We start from the raw sequence: 19,804 nt of genomic DNA, 5'->3' as shown, positions 1-19,804 counted from the left end.
TATTATCCCTCTTGATCCACATAATAAATACAAAAAAACACTTACTATGATCTGTTGATCTTTGTATATAATATTATATATTACCAGTGACTGAACACAAAAGTATTTTATAATAGCTTGTAACACCCCTTTTCTCAATAAAATCTCCACACAGATATAGAATATTCACAATATATTTTCAACACTTAGAAATAGCATTTTTATTGCCCACAAGCTCTTTTAATAGGGAACTTGTAAAGCCAGACTGTTTTAACAGGCCACACCCTACTTGTCATTTTATTCTCACTCCAGCACAGTTCAGCTGTACAATATTGTCAAGTTTCATCAAGTAGTGAGCAGTAAAAAGCATGAACAAATGCTAGTCACAACATTACCACACAGTTTAGAAAGATCTATCTTGTAACACACACAAAATTACATTTTGTCCATCTCCATTTAGGCATATGGTCTGTTTTCTGAATTCCTCTCTGAATGTGTAAGTTTTCTTTTTTCCTCTGAATGTCAAACCAATGAAAATAACGCCCACATGAGCAAACATTCCCCCTGCCAGCTCGACTCAGCCCCTCCCCATCACACATGGGATGAACGACGCCTCGAAGACAAGAAGACATTGTACAGGGTCTCAGGAAATGACTCTGCGTTCTCCGACTGGAGGCTGTTTGCGCGCTGACCCAAGCTCTCCCCTGCCACACAGGTGCTTAAGAAAGCAAGTTAGCACCTCCTCGTTCTGAAGACTTGGCAGCCCTGAAGTTCTGTTTAGCAGATTAGGTCATTGCGCCGTTGCTACAGAATATGAGGGAAAGCTGGTTTTCTTCCCTCGTCATACAATAACAGAATATCAGGAAGGAAAACTGGGCATGACAATTTTGTCTGTCATGCTCAATTTGTCCACTGCTCAAAACCAAAGAGCGAGCCATTAAATGACAAGGAATATAAAGAAACCTGTCCACATAGACAAGGAATAACAGGCTGCCCATATCTCCTTGGATTGAGTTAACGATTCTTGTTCAAGCTTCCTCATTATGATTGATTGGCTTTAATCCGATCCATCTATAATTAGCTTTATTTTCAAATATACAACTTCCTGTTTGCACAATACTGTATAATCTAGGGTAAATACCTTGCCCAAGGGTAGGAGACCTGGGATTTGAAATCACTCTCTCTGGTCAGGTTGCTATACACTACAGCCCCACCACTCCATCATCTCTCTGCCCCCACTCTTCTTTCAGTCTCCTGTTTCTGCCTCCAGCCCCTCTGATCCTTTCTGCTCCTCCCCTTCTTAGGGTCCGGTGACCAGGGTCTGCTTCATCTGAGGTGGAGCCAGGTACAGGCAGCTGTCAGGGCTGCACTGTCCTTTGTCATGATCTCAGAACTCTACTTGTTCAGGCACAATTGAGCAACGTTTCATCACAGATGCATTTAAATCCTGTACTGTAGTTCCACTGCACATGTATTAGGTGGTGTGAATTAGAATATTCTAATGTGCTGTAATTAATTGTTTTGATTCCAATTATGAAATTTGTGTTCCATGACCTTAGTAAATAACTGTATAATATTGTAAGTTGCCCTAGATCAAGGCAACCCTTGATTGCCTTGAATCCGGATCACCTGATTCTAAAGAGTGAAGACATTTCAATAAATTACTAATCAGTAGGCACACCACCTGAAGAGTCTGCAGCTAGATCGTTTCTTCTTTCGTTCTGCTTTTCAGTGCAGACTTTCAGTAACCTCGGCTTCTGTGTTTCTTGTTAGTACTTTTTTTCCCAAATGATTTAATAAATCATTAACTAATTAACCATAAGTTCCATACCTTTAGACATTGATGATTTAATGATCACTTACTGTATAAAACCTATTGGACTGGGGCTCTCCAGGACCAGAGTGAGAGACCTTACATGAGAGCAGATGTCGAACAATAATAAAAGTGTCATACTTTTTAATTAATAATACTAATGATAATAAACTGCAAGCAATCTTGTTTTTATGTGTCAAATCCAAATCCACAACCCACAGTAAACAATGTTCTGCTAAAATAAATTAACAGTGATTCAGTCAGAAACTTTTCACAAGTTTTCTGTCTTCTATGTAGAATGAAAATCTTCTACAGCCAGAACCGGAGGCTCTAAATAGGATCTTCATGCAGTCATATGCAACACTCCCAGTAATCCCAGTCCAAGCAGATGATGTAGCCAGCCCTATTCTGGCAGATGGAAACCTGATGAGTGTTTGAGTCAAACCCAACAAAATGAACAAAGCCAGGCTCATTCTATTAACAAGAGGAAATAGCTGCACAGAGCTTAAAACAAAGAATGTTGCTCAGTAAGATTCAAGCTAATATCCCCAACACAGAGCAAATTGTTACAAATTGAGAATCGGAGTTTAAACCCCCCTCTATTCCATGCCTGAGAAATAATTTAGCATGCTGAAACCTGTAGGATGCAATCAGTACCATTTGCACAGAGGGACTAAAAGCTTAAGTAGTTTGCTGGCCTTGTTTTACAAATTGACTTCTAGCATTGATTGACTTAACAGAAATGCTGACACATGGTCCTGAGAACACACCCTTAAAACCTGCTACAGTTTTTCAATAAAAATGACAAATATGTAAAAAATGAACATCAAATCCCATTACGTTACCTGAAAAGGATGATACTACTGCTACTTCCACTACTAAATATAACAACAATCATCACAATCATCTCATATTAAGTTCTATTTGAAGAAAATTCCTGTTGTCATTTTAACTTCACAAATTCACCGGTGTAATAATGTTCCTTGTCAAAAGTATGATTTAAGAACTTGAAGCAAATGGGATTGAAATATACCTGTGGTGTACCCTCCTCTACACTAGAGCCATACCACAGGGAACTGCTGCATTCCTGTCATTGATTATCCAGCACTTTGCTCACTCTCCAAACCTCCAGGGCTGCCCTCTGACATCTGGTGTGATGCCTGGATTCCACAGCAGAGTCATTTTTCCATGAGCAGAAATAGCTGCTTGCCATTGGGTATTTTAGTGAAGAGTGGTCACAGTTTGCAGGTCGGGGCTAAGGAGTGAATTCCTTGGATTTCAAAGTCGTGTTAACATCCCAACAGGATCTGAAGTGCACAAATGCCAGGTCAGTCGCCTGCACCCTTACACATTCTCTGGGAACAAGAACAACTTTCATTCTCCTTGTATTTTGCATTGATTTTCAAAAAACAGCTCTTGATTTTCACATTACAGTTACTTTGAAGGTGTGAGATGTTATGTCTAACAACAGGCATGCCGTGCAATACTGTGTTCACAAGGATTAGCTCCTCTTATGAACCCATCCCTCTTCCAAATAAAAAGCAACATTACCCATTATGACATACAGAAGGTGACATCACCTCCTTCCCTCTTCTCCTCCCACTCCGTAGACGGTGTGGAACTCTCCTAGTCTTGGTGTAGCAAAGCCCACCACTGTCTAGGGACTGACACTGTGTGTGGTCCGATCGTGCAAGTGATCATAATTGTATCCCAGCAGGACCAAAGTAGAGATTTACCCATCGCAAGCTTAAAGCTTACTTTAAAAAAAATCTGGCCTTCATTCTTGCATACACACAGATGTATACATCCCCTCAGCCATGTAACGGTATGCGAAGGAAAAGGGTCATATCTGGATGACATCCAAATGATCTCCTAACCAGGATTTGAGATGGTAAGTTGCAGGCAACTGTGTTATCTTTCTGGCCAGTAAAGCCCACCTCAGCAAGCTTCCTGCAGAACGTGGGCTCCCTCTGTCACTTCAGATTAGCCAGTGGGAGGCCTGTATGCAGGCTCGTGCCACAAGTCCTGTGCAAATGTGCTTTTCAGAAGGAAGGACATCTCTTACACAGAGATGGAGTAGAGACATGTCTTGATTCTGAAGCCAGCTGCCTGCTAGTCTCAATTGACACAGCTGTGACAGGGCGTTCTTGTACAGTTTGTTTTTAAAAAGGCAGGGAAACTATTTACCTCAAACAATTATTCTGAGATATCACATCAGATACTGGATATTATTTTCCCTGATGTTCCCAAAATAATAATTTCAGTATGCAGAATGCAGGGACAGAATAGGAGAAACATTCCATAAAATCATGATCAGATTCATCCACACCACTTAAACTTAGAGTTAAAAATATTTTAAATAAAATACAATGTCATGATCAGAAAATATTTCAAAACCAGAATGTGTAAAACATTATCCATCTTACCTGTCCAGCTATATTTGTGCCACACAAACATTTTGCTTTTTTGCTGCTAGGTGGGATTGGGGACCAACTTCTCATATTCCTACTTTCAAGTGGAGTTTCATTATTTATTATCATCATCATCATCATCAGTACCGGTCTGAACTATTATCGCCCTACTTCCCACCTTGCAACTTTTGCTCTTCTAATTCTGCTCTCCTAACTGTCCCCCAATCCCGTCTACACTCTATGGGTGACAGGGCCTTCTCCTGTTATGCCCCCAAGCTCTGGAACTCTCTCCCCAAGGATATCAGAGAGTCACCTTCTCTAAACTCCTTCAAATCCAGACTCAAACCTTCTTCTTTAGAAGAGCCTTTACTGTGTAAATTGTAATTGTAATTGTAATTGTAATTGTAATTGTGTTGTCTTTATTATTTAATAGTTGTTGTCATTCTGTAAAGCGCTTTGAGAAGCCACCTTTAAAGGTGCTATATAAAATAAAGTTGAATAAAGGAGTTGAATTTTAACCCTAAATGTAATTCAAATTAAGAGCAAATACAAGCCTTGGTTATACATGACCAGACTAAGGTTATTAATCAGCATTTTCCAGGGAATAAGATTACCAGCTGCTGTATCAAAGCTTTTAGTCCTAGCTGGTTGGTGGATCATAATTGAGAATAGTGCTACTAAAGCTCTACTAAAGTGTGCCATCACTGCCAAGTGCTTTTTAAAAGCTTCATTGTTGCAGCTTGTTTTTATAGGGAATAAACAGAGAGCTCTTTGTGTATAATGGGAGATAACATTTAAACTTTTTTTTTTGCTTTCATTAGATACTAAAAGTTATTTAATTTGTAATGCAAGATTCAAGATGGTAGGGTTAATTCTCTACTGTAATTAGTTCACTTAAAACCTCAAGACTTTATATATTTAAATTGCTTCACTCCTGTCAGAAATGTAGAATTGCCAATTATTTACTATACCCCCCTAGTAATGGCATGATTGTGTCTTTGGATCAGTAGGTAAACAACAGACTGAATTAGACATGTTTGTTATAATTCAAGGTGTAGAACTGAATCACACAAATAGCGTGAAATGAGGTCCAACCTGATGTATTTCAATAAAAAGCATGACCAGATCCTGCTCTTAAAGGGTTGGATCTCCTACTGTAGCACTGTGTTGATCTTGTAAAGTAGAAAGAGTCAAACTAAGCTGAAATGTTTTCCTGTTGGCTGACGCGAGTAATTGAAATCTTGAATAGTGCTGGAAAGCTTAAACCAACAGAATGTTTCAGGATCCCAGTGACAACTGGAAATTTACAGAAAGTGAACAGAGAACTGAGAGCAGGAAGCACTTCCAAACACAAAGGGTGATGTCCCACATGCAAAGTGCCCAGTGATACCGGCATCCCCTAAGTAACAGCTATTTTAGCTCTTTGGCTCACTAAGCTACGAGCAAGGAAAAGAGTAAGATTGGCAGAAAAGCTTCATTTTATCTGTAACCTAAAGTTGCCTGCCTTTGATGCAGCGAGCGCAGGGATGGAGGAGAAGGCTGCAGAATTCCCCACAGCTGTGGAGAGGGACATTTCCCAGGAGGCAGCTGGCTTGGCAGGAGCTGGGGCCTGGGAGACAAGTTCAAGAATGCAGGATCGACCATACTGGGGCCCCCTCCGCAGCACGTACAGCGCCACGCTCCGCCCCCTTCCTGCCCGTCCCGCCACATGACAATCAGAAACAGAAGCGCGGGGGCGGCCCACCCCCTTCGGAGAGGAGGCGGAGGGCAAATCCGAGATCTGTCAATAAAACGGCTTACGATAGGTCACTCCTGCTATGGCTGTGCTCAAGAAGAGGTTTACCACAGGAATTTGCTCTGCTCCCATGTTTGCGCCACACTCTCCTCCAAACAACCATAGCTTTTCATTGCCTTATCAAACTGACCCACAGTCTGCACCGCCTATGGCTCTCTGACTGCACTGGCATTATGAATAATTACAATTTGCAAATTCCTTTAACTCAGAAAACCCCAAGGAGTTCAGGCTTTTTAGGAGCATGATGTCTATATTTAAAAAAATCATTCTTTGGGGGCAAACATCTCTTTCTGTATCTTTATGGATAATTTATTATGACATATGAACATTAAAAAACTTTAATTCTTAATCTTAACTTTTCATCCTTTTGTAATTTCTCATTGTTACTACTTTTTATTTTGCTGGGAAATGAAAAACACACACTGCCGGCACTGAAATGGGGACAGCACAGTGGTTTGCGTTGCTGCTTCTCAGTGCTGGACAACAGTTTGAATTCTGGACCTGGGGTACGATCTACGCAGAGGTCATTCATTCTCACCGCGTTCGTGTGGGTTTTCTCTGCGTGCTCCGCTTCCCTCCCGCAGTCCGCAGACCGTCTGAGACGGGCAGGTTAATTAGCTTGTGGCAAAACAGGCCCTGCTGTGAGCGTGTGCATGTCTGCGCTTGTGTATGTGTCTGCCCTGCAGCGGACTGGTATCCTGATCAGGGTGAACCCCACCCTGTGCCCATTGCTTGTTGGAATAGGTTTCGGCTCCCCCAAGACCCTGTGTATTGTATAAAGCAGCTAGAAAACAGGTGGATGGATCATTTGAATGGGAGCGTTTCAGCATTTTGTATTTCACATTGAAATCACACTACACCCATATTGAGACAATTTAAGTCTGCATGTTCACTGAAATGAGATAGGAATTTGACAGACGTGAGAAACATTCTGAAACGTATGCACTTTGCAGTGCCAGTCTGCATAAGTTTACAAAAACCAGCTTAGAACAAAAACCAGCTTAAATACTGAAGCATTTTGTTTAGAAGCACTGTAACGAGTCGATCCATGAAGAGGTGCCCACAATGTTGACAATGCTGTGCAAACACTATTCAGCCCCAGCTGCAGCAGGTGCTGTGCCCTTGCTTAACCACTCCACCACAGCCGGTGCTCTCTGTCAGGACTCATTACCTCAGCAGGGTGACTCCCACACGGGCTCCTTCAAGCGCCCCCGCCTGCTGGAGAACAAGCAGAGCCTGACCCCCCCCAAAAAAAAGAACAGAAGTTCACTGCAGCTTCATTTTTCTATGCTGCATCAGAAGGGAGAATCTCAGTTGTGTTGGGAGTGTTTTCACACAAAATGACAGCTTTGAATTTTGCGCAATCTTTTACAAATTAATAGAAAAATACCATATCTCTGAATATGCAAGCACTGAGTACACATAGTAACCCAACTAAACAAATAAGAGAAAAAAAACTATTTATAGGCATTCTTAAGTAATGCAATTGAGAGCGACTGTGAAAGCACCTCATGAGAATTTCTTCTGGATTTGACACATGGAAATGTTAACTGGATCACTAATTTATGACAGAAATCAAAGGCAGTGAAAAAATTAATAGTTACAATAGTTGAAACTGTGAAAAAATGAAGCGTTAACTTCACCTATGCTGAGGACCTGGCATTTGTATTAGATTTAAGAAATCATCTGTGGTCTGATCAGAACTGCTAGCAGACTTCTGTCATTCCGGCCACACGTGAATAAACAAAGTTGTAAAGATCATGAATGAAATATGCATGGATTAGGAAGGACCCTAACACTGCCTTGCATTTAATTGCATAATACCCGGAAAATCAGGAATGAAACCATTCTCCAGTCATGTATCGGCCACTTGTCTGGCTTTTATCCCACTGGCCCTGCCTCTACATCTGTAGCCATATAAAAGCCATTCTCAAGCTTTTCTCAAGGACAAAAAGCAGTATCAACTGCACACACATGAGGTAACTGTGACTTTCCAAACACAGAAACCACCAAGTCCTGTTCACAAAGAACTGGCACTTTGTATAAATAAGACAAAGTGTTGCGCCATGTGCCTCCACTCTCTATTTCACCACACACATCAAGCTTGTAACCCCCACAGGACTGATCGTTTTACCGGTGCATTAGCTCTGTAATAGGCATCCATATGCTCATTTATCTGCACAGTTCTTTTCTAATCACTAATTCTAGTCCCAGGTAAAGGATTTGCATTGTTCATGTGTTCATAAATGGATTTCTTTGCAGAGAAGGGTGAAGAAGTTCCCTCTGGGCAACAGAACAACTGAAAGCACAGCTTGCATTTGAAAAGACGACAAACTACTGGAAGCTACAACAATAACATCTTTTAAAAACTGTATGGAGCCACTGTCTTCATTCTTGTGTGGTTGTGAGAGGTGGTCAAACATCCAAGACAAATCATGAATGCGGCAGGTTCAAGCTGGCACCATTTTAGAAATCAGCCTCTTTTTTTTTTGCCAAATTCTTCCTGTGATGATTTATGGTTTCAGATTGTGCTCCACGGATGGGAGGAAGGTGTGTGCGTGCACTGGGGTGGGGGGGGCACACCTCCCCAGATACACATTCTGCTCACGCTAAGCCCCAACCCCTCCGCCCCCTCCACTACCCCGGACTTACTCACTGAATCCCCCCCCAGCTCCGGTTGTACATGGATTTCAAACTGGCAAGCTTCGTTAATGCTTTCCAGATTGCCTCAGTTCTTCTCAGCCCGAGCACCAACCCCCTCCTCAGATTGGCGGGAAGGCCTTTGGCCAACACTTTGAAGTTCATCGAGGTCCGGGAGCCCCATCTTGTGGTTTAAGAGTGCACTGCACGCTTGAGATTTCAGTTAAAGAGTTCTCACATGTGTAGCACACATTACTGTATATATTTTGTACTAACTGTGTCATAGTGAAAGTTTCTCATAATTTTTACTGAGCAAATTTGGCTTCAACACTAGTCATGCAGCCAAGGTGTACAATTTCATGTCTACATGTTGGAAGAAGCAAAAAGGTATAACCGAGTAAATACATTTGATTTCACAAATGTTCATGAATCGGGAGCCACACCTCATGAAGTTTTTGCTAGTGAGTCCATTCCTTGAGCCAACATTCCAGGAAAAAATGTCAGCAGATCCCCGTGAGAGTTTTAAGTACACAGACCAATTTATGATCTTCATTTGTCTTTTCTGCATATTGTGTTTGTGTCCAACATCTATTTTTATGCTCATGGAATGTATGACAAATGTAAAGGCAGTGCTTTAGATGAGGTATGAGCACATTTCTGGGAATGCTTCTTTGGAAAAGAAAACATCACTCAATAGCAAAAAGACATGACAATGGCACACCCTACTCTCCAAAGGTGGAACACATGCAATGTTTCTAACAGCATTACACTGACCTCTAACTGTGTATTACTTCTAAAGTTAATCACCTTGTACTAATTCCATCCATAATCAATGTTTTGCCCTCAGCAGAAATAACTTTAGTTCTGAGTGGGTTTACAGGATAGAAAGCTCACTCCACTATAGTCAAATAGCAGTTTCATTATACTGAAGTCATCTTTGTGCTTTCTCTCTTTATTGAAAAACGATACCATCCTGAAACCTAAGATGAGTCACACAAAGTCCCTGGGACGAATCCTCAAAGCACTTGTCAGTGCTCAAGAGAGAAAGGCCCATTCTCTGCCCTGTCTGCAGGCTCACTCCCAAGGCATTTGGTAACAGTAAACTTTCACACAGCATTGCTGTGGCTTTTTTTTTTACTGACAGCAGCTCTTGACACTATGCTTTAAACAAATAAGCTAAGGAAAAAATAAATAGCAACAGACAAGTGTTTGCTTACAATTGCAGTGGTTTGCATCTAGCAATAGATTGAATCCCCAAACCTCAATAAACATAAAACTGGCTAAAGGTCAAATTCACAGTAGTTAAATTCAAAGTATTTTACATAAACCTAGGAGGAGTACAGCAGTGCTATAGCTCTGTTGATGTTTTCATTGCAGCACTGAAATGCTTGAAACTGGTAAAATAAATCATTGTGAATCTATTCACTACAACTATTATTTAATTATTTAAAGTCATTAGGGAGAGTCACAACACACCAAGCTAAAACATATTCAACTTGGATGATCTGATCTAAAGATGAGGTGCAGCTCATGTGGGATCTTTAAACATGTTCAAATTATCAGCTTGACAACTCTGGTTGTATGTAAATCCAGACTAACTTGCGTAGATAAGTGCACTTAAGGATAAGTCTTCTCCTCTTATTGTGCTACATCAGCCTTTGTCAAATGAAGGCAGATGTAACAATTAAGTGTGGGCAGTGCAGCGGGCACTAGAGGAACTCCACCCTGCTCCAATAAAGTCTATTATTTCTACACTTCTCAAACAGCCACCCCACCCAACACCATCTGGGCTCCGGGGCTCCTATAAATCATAGTGTCTGCACTGTTTACACCTCAGCTTCCTCAGCTGTACACACTGAAGAGACCACTTAGCGTTCTGGTCACAGCTCGGACCACTCCTGACATTTAACGTACAGAGGGAGGAAATTCGGTCATGGGTGGAGGCTCGAAAAGGCTGGGTTATATCATACTATGTGAACATTTTAGGCATTTCCTTTCCAATGGGGGGGGGGAGAAAAAAAGTGTGATAAATTGCTTTCTCATAACAGGACAAGCCAGAGTCAAAGAGTCTCTGTCCATGTCTTTATGTAATTTGGAAACAATTTCCTCTTGAGGAATGGCCTGGCCTTTTCCAAAAGGGAATCCTCCTTCTCCCATTCAGGGTGTGGGAATGAGTCACTGAGAGGCCAAGGCTCGAGACTGAGTCACTTACTACATTTCCATCCACTTCACATGCGGGGTTCTCTCACGATCCACTTGCAAGAATGCTCAAACTAGCTGGGAGTTTCGTCTCAATGGAAATGGAAAAAGGAAGCTCAACTCAGTTGAAAAACTGGAGAGTGAAGGACTTGAAATGGCAGCCAGGATCTTCAAAAAGATAGTACAAACTGTGAATCCAAGCATACAAAGTATTCTGTTGACTACCTGCAGACAAAATATTAAATATGCTGTTTACCTGTGTTTTCTACTTTCTTCACTAGTTCTAACTCTTACAAGGAAAAGCTTAGAATTACCGCTATAAAGCTGAACTATACTGTGCTATGAAAGAATATGAAATCACGTACCAAATCACAGTGCTTAAAGTATTACCACAGCAAACGTTTCATAAGCGACTCCCTAAATCCACGAAATCCTAGACTTACAAGTTTTGCTATAATCTAACACACCAAAGCAATCCTACTACTGCAAGAGCGGTTTCCTGATTTTTACATTAATGACGCCAACAGATAGAAGGTCAACATATACAATTATCTATGATCTATAGCATTTTCTACATTCTTTAAAAAAACAGATAATGTACAGTTCTCATAAGCACATGCTACTAATTCTATACCATGCGAATATAAAGTCACATCCCATCCCTTTAAATGACTGCTTATCCAATTCAGAGTTATGATGGTCCAAAGCCTATCTTGGGAAGCACAAGGCAGGACACACATTGAACAGGACGCCATAGCAAATATTTATTCTAATTCTGGACTCTCTTAAGAATAGACAGTCACTAATGCACCCACCTGGAAAGAAATCATTAAAACCCCTTACAGTTATAATATAATAATAAACTTTATTTTATATAGCACCTTTAAAGGTTAAGGGGTTAAAGTTAAAGTAGCAGTTACCCCTCTAGATTAACCTTCTTTGCATTATCCCCTAGTCCTTTAAATCTTTAGTGACCTGTGTACTACAGGTTATGAACAAATTGTCACAGAAACAGTACTTCAGGGAAATACTTGCAATCACGCAAGTAGGGGAAGGCAGTTATGAGATACAGAATCTAATTCACTTTTATAAATAACCCAACTAAATATTATAGCTTTACTCTGCTGTCTTAGTGGTGAAATAATAACAGGACAGTCAAACCTCAAACAATATGGGGTTTCCAAATGTTTCCATTGTCCAAGATGCGATATACAGTAGAAACATTGTGAATTCACTGAAAGATTAAGGAGTTCACGCTCTGCATGCAAACAAACCCTATAAAGTGATGTATATTAAATGCAATGTGATGTATACAATGCATTTAATGCATTATAACTGTAACAGATTAATGAAAATAAAGATTCAAGATATATGAACTTAACATTTAATTTTTAACACTGTCCAACTAGTCAAAACTTATTTAATGGCTCCATCTGGTGGCCAGTAAGTGAACATCGGGGCTATTCCTGCACTAAATTAAAAGTCCCAGTAAATTAATGTGTAATTGTGCAATTAAACACAAAGTACATCTGTCCTTGATACTATACTATAAAGGATATAATACTATATCCTTTGTTATTGATCAAGGAGCTACAGTAGTCATTCCGAAAGACCTCAACTGGCAGGAGTTGTGCAGATCTGGCAAAGGAATCCTACAGATGGCAACACTAACGCCAAGGCGAGCAGGAGTCTGGGTGCACTTGTAACCTGGTTCTTGCAAAAAGTACAGACAGCACATACACTATAATTATGATCAGTGCGTTTGACATTAAAACTTTAAAACTCCACACAGTCAAACGTTTTTGGACAACCACCTCTGCCCATCTACAGTATCAACCTTTTGAAAAAGGTCCATGTCAATCAAAATGAAATGTAATAGCTCACAGAGAAAATAAAACTATTTAAATTATGGTTAGCTTAAACACATATGAGGTTGTGAAATGTGTTCTTTGGATTAATACAGCCATTCAGTGGAGAGAACCATGTAGGAACGTCCCCATTCTACATCATAGCATAAATCCATTACACTAGCACCTGATGTTTAAAACAAGAAAAAAAGAGTACGGCACAATTTTAATTTTAAATAAATACTTACAAATGCTTTACTTCTCTATATAAAGAATTTTACAAAGTCTTTACCCCCAGTAAGCAATCTGTAATACAGAATGAATACAACTGCTTAAATGCGTCTGAAATATTGTAAAGAAAATTACAAGTGCAGCTGCAAAACACTTTAGAGACAGAACCCCTGTGAAACAGTAAAAACCTTCAATCAAATAAATAAAACTAAAACAAAACAACCCTCCTTAAGGTTTATATCAATCATTTGTAATTACTGTGAATAAACCAAAGAAATCCCTAATTTTGGGAGGAAATCTCTATTCATGATTAACTTTCAAGCCATTTACAAAAGACTGGTGTTCATCTTAACAACAGAAACAGTACCAGGACGTATGTATTGAGAGGAAAATTAGAACTATCAACACTATTCATTTTCATTCAATCAGTTCAGTATAAATTCTTATTCTACCTCATTATACTCCATTGGACTGATGTAACTTGCTGAAACATAATGGTGAAAACTCTTACAAGGAAAAGCTTAGAATTACCCCTATAAAGCTGATAGTATACACTTTTCCGTCTTGGAAAAAAAAATCAAAGCCATTTCAAAAACCACTATAAAGCCCATCCTACATATCGTCATCCTTATCCTATTTTTAATAAAGAATTTTATCCTCCAATGTAAAAAAAAATATATGCAATACTGTTTCTCTTAAATTATCAAATGTGGAAAAAGTCAGGAGACTAATGCGATACATTTTTAAATACTCCTCTGTCATTAGCAGCAGATGGTCAAGGCGAACTGTGTTAGCTCCTTTAACTCCATGGAGTCATCACTCACATGAGCAATCCTGGAAGCAGATTTCAGTTCGCTCATTCCACTGTCTTAAAATTAATCAAATGTGATCCACAAAACCACGATTACCACTCAAGCTGTCCAGAAACCCGGGTCCCAAGTGGTCCAAGCCTCCCAAATGATAATTTACACATTATTAGGTAATTTGAGAAGGACATAATTAAACAATTAAGCAGGCCAATACAACCTTCTGTCTTATAAACCATTCTACCGCGTCTCCTCAAAGGGTACAATTGCAATTTACTGATGAACAGGATGTGTGTGCAGAAGTGAAGGCACTAACCTCCTAAAAGGAAAAAAACAAAACTGGGAATTGGGCCCTTAATGTTTCAGACATTGATTATACTATCACAGGCAAGCAATGGATGTCACACTTTTTTCCTAACCTTTTCAGCTTCCTGCGGAACAACCTTAAAGGGTTAGCAAATAACTCTTTCAGACAACTGCAAAATGTGCTAAACACAGTGTTTACACAGAGAGGTAAGGGTCTGAGCAGCAACACTTTAAAAGCTTCTGCTTGCTCTAGGAGTGATGCTAAAATCCCATCACCATTACATGGTATCAGCTGCAAAAACATAAGCACAATTTTGGAAAACAAAATAGCACACAGAATCTCTCATACAGATATGTCTGTTATTGCTGTGCCATTATAAAATAAGACATACATTTAGCGTCACCTATGGAAAATTAATAATGGCTTTCGACAATATGTTGCAAGGTTTAGATTAACAGATTAACTTTCAGTCAACTTTCAAAGTTCATTCTTCTAGAGCTGTAGCCATTTTACAGATGTTACACCTGGATAATCTCCTGATATCGTCCCTCTAGGATTCGTCTTCTTTAGTCATGGCCTGTTAAGAAAACAACATAGGTTATTTCCTAGTAATGCTTTTCTTATTTGTCTAAATTAAACCTGCTGCCTAGAAGGCCATCTCAATTTTAACCATGTACTGGCAGAGAAAGTGAGCTGCCGCAAGACAGAAATCGGCACTCGCGGATTCCAGCACCAAGCCAAAGTGGCTACATGAGATCACGATAAAGGTCAAGCTGACACAAGCAGAAAGATTTACTAACAGAGAAATAAAGAGACGACTAGCATGTGTGGACTGTTAGGTGCACCAACAAGTAGATAAAGAGAGAACGTACCTGTCGAAAAAACTGACGCCCGATGTAATTTGTAGCCATGCTCTTCAAGTTCGTTCTGCCTCCAACTTTGCACCTAACATAACCATACAGGTTGGCACCCTGCAGAACCACCCCCATGATAACTACAGCCTGAAAAGCAAAAGGCAGGACAGCACGTTACACCTTGACTACAATGTGAATTAATTCTTATAATTCACATAACATAATGAATATTAGATATAACTTACCTAACACTTCATCAAAGCATAAACAAAAAATATTTTTACAATTTTTTTAAAAAAAAGATCTAAAAGCACTTCAAGATTAATCACACTGCCGAACTCGTCAAAAGCCTTTTAAAAGCAATCATGATAATTAAATGAACTCACCAGCCATTTAATTTTGAATGAAAAGAGTGTGCTGAAAGCAAAGATGACCCAGATGATGGGACAGACAATAAGTGCCAGCCAGAAGATGCGTGACTCTGCATCTGAAGAAGGTTTCTTGCCCTGAACAGAGGAATGGTGAAAAACTATGAAATTCATCATTTCAGCAGAAAGGAAAAATAAAAACAGTGATCCAAGACAAAAAAAGGAAAAAAAAAGGGTTTCACGTGACATTTAAGACAGTTCAAACAAAATCAGGAAAGCCAGGATTTACTGAACTTCGGGAAGTCTACATTCCATTACACATCCTGTTCCTGCCGACAAAGGGAATTTGTGCAGTCTTACTTGTTTTCCTACAGAGCTCCGTTTCCCTTGAAAAGGAAAGTTTACTCAAAGCATTAGGGAATGGCTGAAATGTTTGCGCATGTTTTATGCAACCATGTTGCTGAAGTCGATACCCTGGCTCCCTTCAAGAAACAGCTCGATGAGATCCTGGTATTGGTAACCCCCTAACCAGCAAATGGGCCAAACGGCTTCTTCTCGGTTGTTACCTTTCTTATACTCTAAAGCACTGAAGGCAGGTTGTAATAACATGCCGTCTATGAAGCTAAAATGCTTTCGATATTGCTTAGAGGGCAGCAGTTAATTCAATGCTAAGCAGCAGCTGCAGACAGCAGGGCTGTTAAAGGTGCCGGGAGCCACACACCTTTCGTGACTCGAATACCCAGTGGCTCTTCCCATCATCGTCCACTTGATTCCACCACCGCAGCCCCACCATCAGCCTTCCTGTAATATTCTGACAGAGCACGGACATTGTAAGATACTGAAGAGACCCATCAACGGGTCTGAAGTGAATTGAATGCACCTTTATCGCGTCAAAGAGAATTCGCCTGGCACAACAAGAGCTCATAACATATAACATACATGAAAATACAATACCATGATACAAAACAATATTTAACAACACTGCTCAGTCAGAACTCAATCCAGTATCATAAGATTAAAAACCGATTATTAGCTGGTAATGTGTTTAAAACCACAATAATAAGATCCCTGCCTCCAAACAATCTTTCCACTGTTCAAAGACAGAATGCAAGATTGCAGAAAAGATGGAGAGAATGTCAGCTGCGACCATTGTCATCTGAGCAGGAGCAGGTGTTAAGCATGTTAAAATGATATTACCGTCTTATGAATCAATATTTGCTTGATAAGGAAAGCATTAATGTTCTACAAGGCACTCAAATGACATTTTTTGGACCTCCTGCTTTATAAAGTGATGGTAAGAAGGAACACAACACAGTAACACCCCAGTGTCAAACAACCAGGATAATAAGTCCAGAATAGAAAGTTCAAAAGCTTTTTCATTTAAAAAAATAGTCAAACTAAAAAAGAAATAGGAGCTGTACCCACCTTGACAGTCCAGAAGTCACAAGACAGGAGAAGTATGATGGTTACCATACAGGCAATGAAACTGCTGCTCAGAATCTCACACAGCAGGTACACCAGGATCGCACCAACACGGAAAAACAAGTGGAAGAACGAGGCCAGAGGATGCCTGCAAGCGAAGCCAAACACTAGAATCAACGGCACAGAACTCCACAGGGCAACCAAGGGCTACGAAGGGGGGTGAAACTGCCCATAACAGTCCGGCACTTTGTGCTTGGCTGAGACAGAGCCTCTGTCTGCTCACCTGGGGTTCAGGAACTCAGCAGCACCACAGGTGAGTTAGCCTAAATAGGTACAAAAGGTCAGAACACCAGATGTGGCTTCAGATTCTGTCCCCCTGGCTCACAGGCGGTTTGCATATCATAAACTTAAATAATACACCAAAATGTTGGGTTCTTTTTTAAAAAAAATGAAAGTGGCCTGCAAAAACACAGAGAGGCGGTATTTGAATGCCATGGTATATAAACCCTTACCTGATTTTTGCCACCTTTGATTTTCTGGAAACTTCATCCTCCGCATCAAAAAGGGCCACATCATCCTCGTTAGAGTCCTGCCGGAAGAGAACCAACATTTACAAAGAAACAACTTTAGGACTCAGAAGCGTCACCTTCATATTCATGTTCGAATGAGGTGGTAATTGTGTCTGGTTGAGGACCTGTACCGTACGGAGCTAGTTCAGATTTAAAAGTCATTAAAGCAACCATGACAGGGAAATCTGAAGTAAAATAAGAATATCTTGTCTTAAGCAGTAGCAATATGCTGTATCACGTGGTCGAAGAAAATAAAAATTGCAGAAACGCAATGCATTAATGGTATAGTTTTGAAGTGGGACATGTATATATCTCACTTATCCAGCATCAAAGAATCACCACTTAAGCACAAAGTGAGAGGTGTTGGTGGGGTCTGTGAATTTACCCTCAAACAAAAGTTACACTAAGATGCCATAAAGCTGACTTGCTTTAGTAGCCCCAGTGGCTTAACTCTACATAATAAACGACAGGAACAACACCCACAAACAGGATAAGCCAGACCAATGTCTGCTGCATATCAGAGGACAGAACCTAGAGCGAGACAAGAAGTAATTACATATCAAAGAACAGGACAAGCACTCAGATTGTGAAACAAACTTTCCTCTGACTGTATATAAGAGCTGGAAAACCCTTGCAGTTTGTCTGTTATGTGGGGCAGACCCGGCGGGCGTTGTTGATCTCATTGAGCTCAGTAAAACTGAATCTGCAAAAGACTGTGTCCTGCTCCTCTGATGAAGAATTTTCTACAACAGTTTAATACGTTAATTTTTAGTATATTCGTTAAGCAAGCTCTCATAGCTTCCAAGTGTACTGTCAATTCCTCAGTAGAAAATGTTAATTTACCGATCAGAGTTTTTAAAAACTCGAATAAACTTTCGTGGTGTAAAACTGCTGTGTTGGAAACGCTGCACTAACATTTACCTTCTCTGGCTTTTACACCAGAACTACACCTAAAGGCAAAGCAGACTCATTCTATTTTACACGAAATATGTACAATTCACAGTCTATTTTTTAAAGAACACTGTCGGAGGTTTTAGTTTATACCCGACGTGTAAACTTTCTAAACTCACCGAGCTCAAAGTAAAATGTAACGCAAACAAAAACTATTAGAACCGTTCGGAACCACGACAAATATAATACACCTTAAATCATGCCATAAAAGCAATACCATTTCTCGGTACAGTATTTTAAAAAAGATCTAAAAGCACTTCAAGAGGAGTTGCCGTACCGAACTCATCAACAGGATTTTAAAGTTAGTTACACATCTAACTAGAAAACACAGAACACCGGCAGGACGTTCTTGATATCAGAGCACATATAAACCACACAAATATTACTCATAAATGTAAAACAATCGACATAACCATAGATCCCGCATACATACCTGTCTCATCATTTTAATGCACGGGACTTCCTGAAAACGTGTACCCAAACAAAACGGCCTTCAGTGCGCCTGAAGGACCCCAATGTTGTAAGAGGGGGGGGACAAAACGTTTAGTGGTATTCTATTTAGAGAAAAATCTGGATGAAATCATTATGAGTACTGGGAAAAATAATAATGATTTTATTCAACAAGAATATTGCATCAACCCCGCAATGTCGCAGGATAAGCAGCAGCAGCAGCAGCTCTTGGCAGCCATCTTGGTAGTGGCTACCTTTCTCGTCTTCAGCCCTGCGCTAACGCTACGACTCTTAACTACCACCTTATCGCCTGGCCTTCCGTACTCAGCTGAGGGTGAATCTGTGCTCAGGGACATATTTTTATTAGTAAATTCAGTTAGAAAGAATGATGTTTTCATCTGTTGTGCAAATACGTCCCTCAGTCAAAGCAATGTGCAGGGGAGCTGTTAAAAGCAATTAATAAATTCTGCCATGTTTCGGGAAATATTGCCATAAACTAAATACAAAGAATTATGTGGTAAACGAGCACACATGCGCTGACCTTAATGCAAAAGGCTACTTTCACTTAGTGCAATGAAAGCTTAAAAAAAGAGTCTAGTTTGCAAATCACCATTTATCGATGTGTCACCTGCTTGTTGGTGGGCAGATTGTGTTACATTGTTTCTTTTAGAATTAAACAGCAGTGTCAGGTACAATTTGTTCGCGGGACAGAGCTACAGTATAAACGAGAGGAGGGCAGAGGAATGTGGAACAGCAGCAGCAAATTTCCCCGGAAAATTCCTGTGGTCAAGGACTGTCCTAGCTGGGGTGTATCTGGCCTAAGAAAGGCAGGTGAAATCCACCTCCTATTTCCCCTGCAACATTTAATATAAAGAAAAAGAAAGGGAGAGACCATTTTCCACTTATACAAGAAAACAGTAGTCAATTTTTGGCTTGCACATTGAAAGACACAAAGGGAATTAAAGAAAATGGTAATTGCAATATAATTCCACTAGATGGAAGGCTTATGTTGGAAAGGAAAAAAAAATACTTTTTGCGATATTTCCAAAGTCGATTTGTAACATTCCTTGGGCACTTGGGTCGTCACTCAGAGTAATCACACGCACCAAATAGAAAGTATCAGCTGATAAATTAATAATCAAAGAGACTGACGTATTCCCAC

The 19,804-nt window shown here is 40.1% G+C and overlaps 1 protein-coding gene across 1 annotated transcript; it reads right to left on the bottom strand.

The window, feature by feature from the left end:
• Positions 1 to 12,896: 12,896 nt before the first annotated feature.
• tvp23b (trans-golgi network vesicle protein 23 homolog B (S. cerevisiae)) lies at positions 12,897 to 18,883 on the bottom strand. The gene is made up of 7 exons (XM_006635440.3): positions 18,626 to 18,883; positions 17,185 to 17,261; positions 16,676 to 16,820; positions 15,972 to 16,061; positions 15,269 to 15,388; positions 14,901 to 15,029; positions 12,897 to 14,605 (listed from the first exon to the last, which is right to left on the bottom strand). The coding sequence occupies exons 1-7, from the start codon at positions 18,635 to 18,637 to the stop codon at positions 14,579 to 14,581; spliced, it is 600 nt and encodes a 199-aa protein (XP_006635503.2). The 5' UTR covers positions 18,638 to 18,883; the 3' UTR covers positions 12,897 to 14,578.
• Between the last annotated feature and the right edge of the window lie 921 nt (positions 18,884 to 19,804).

Source organism: Lepisosteus oculatus, chromosome 9 (assembly GCF_040954835.1).
Source record: "Lepisosteus oculatus isolate fLepOcu1 chromosome 9, fLepOcu1.hap2, whole genome shotgun sequence".
NCBI classification, from domain to species: Eukaryota; Metazoa; Chordata; class Actinopteri; order Semionotiformes; family Lepisosteidae; genus Lepisosteus; species Lepisosteus oculatus.
Note: the sequence above shows the minus strand (reverse complement) of the source record. Positions and strands in the feature narration are given on the sequence as shown.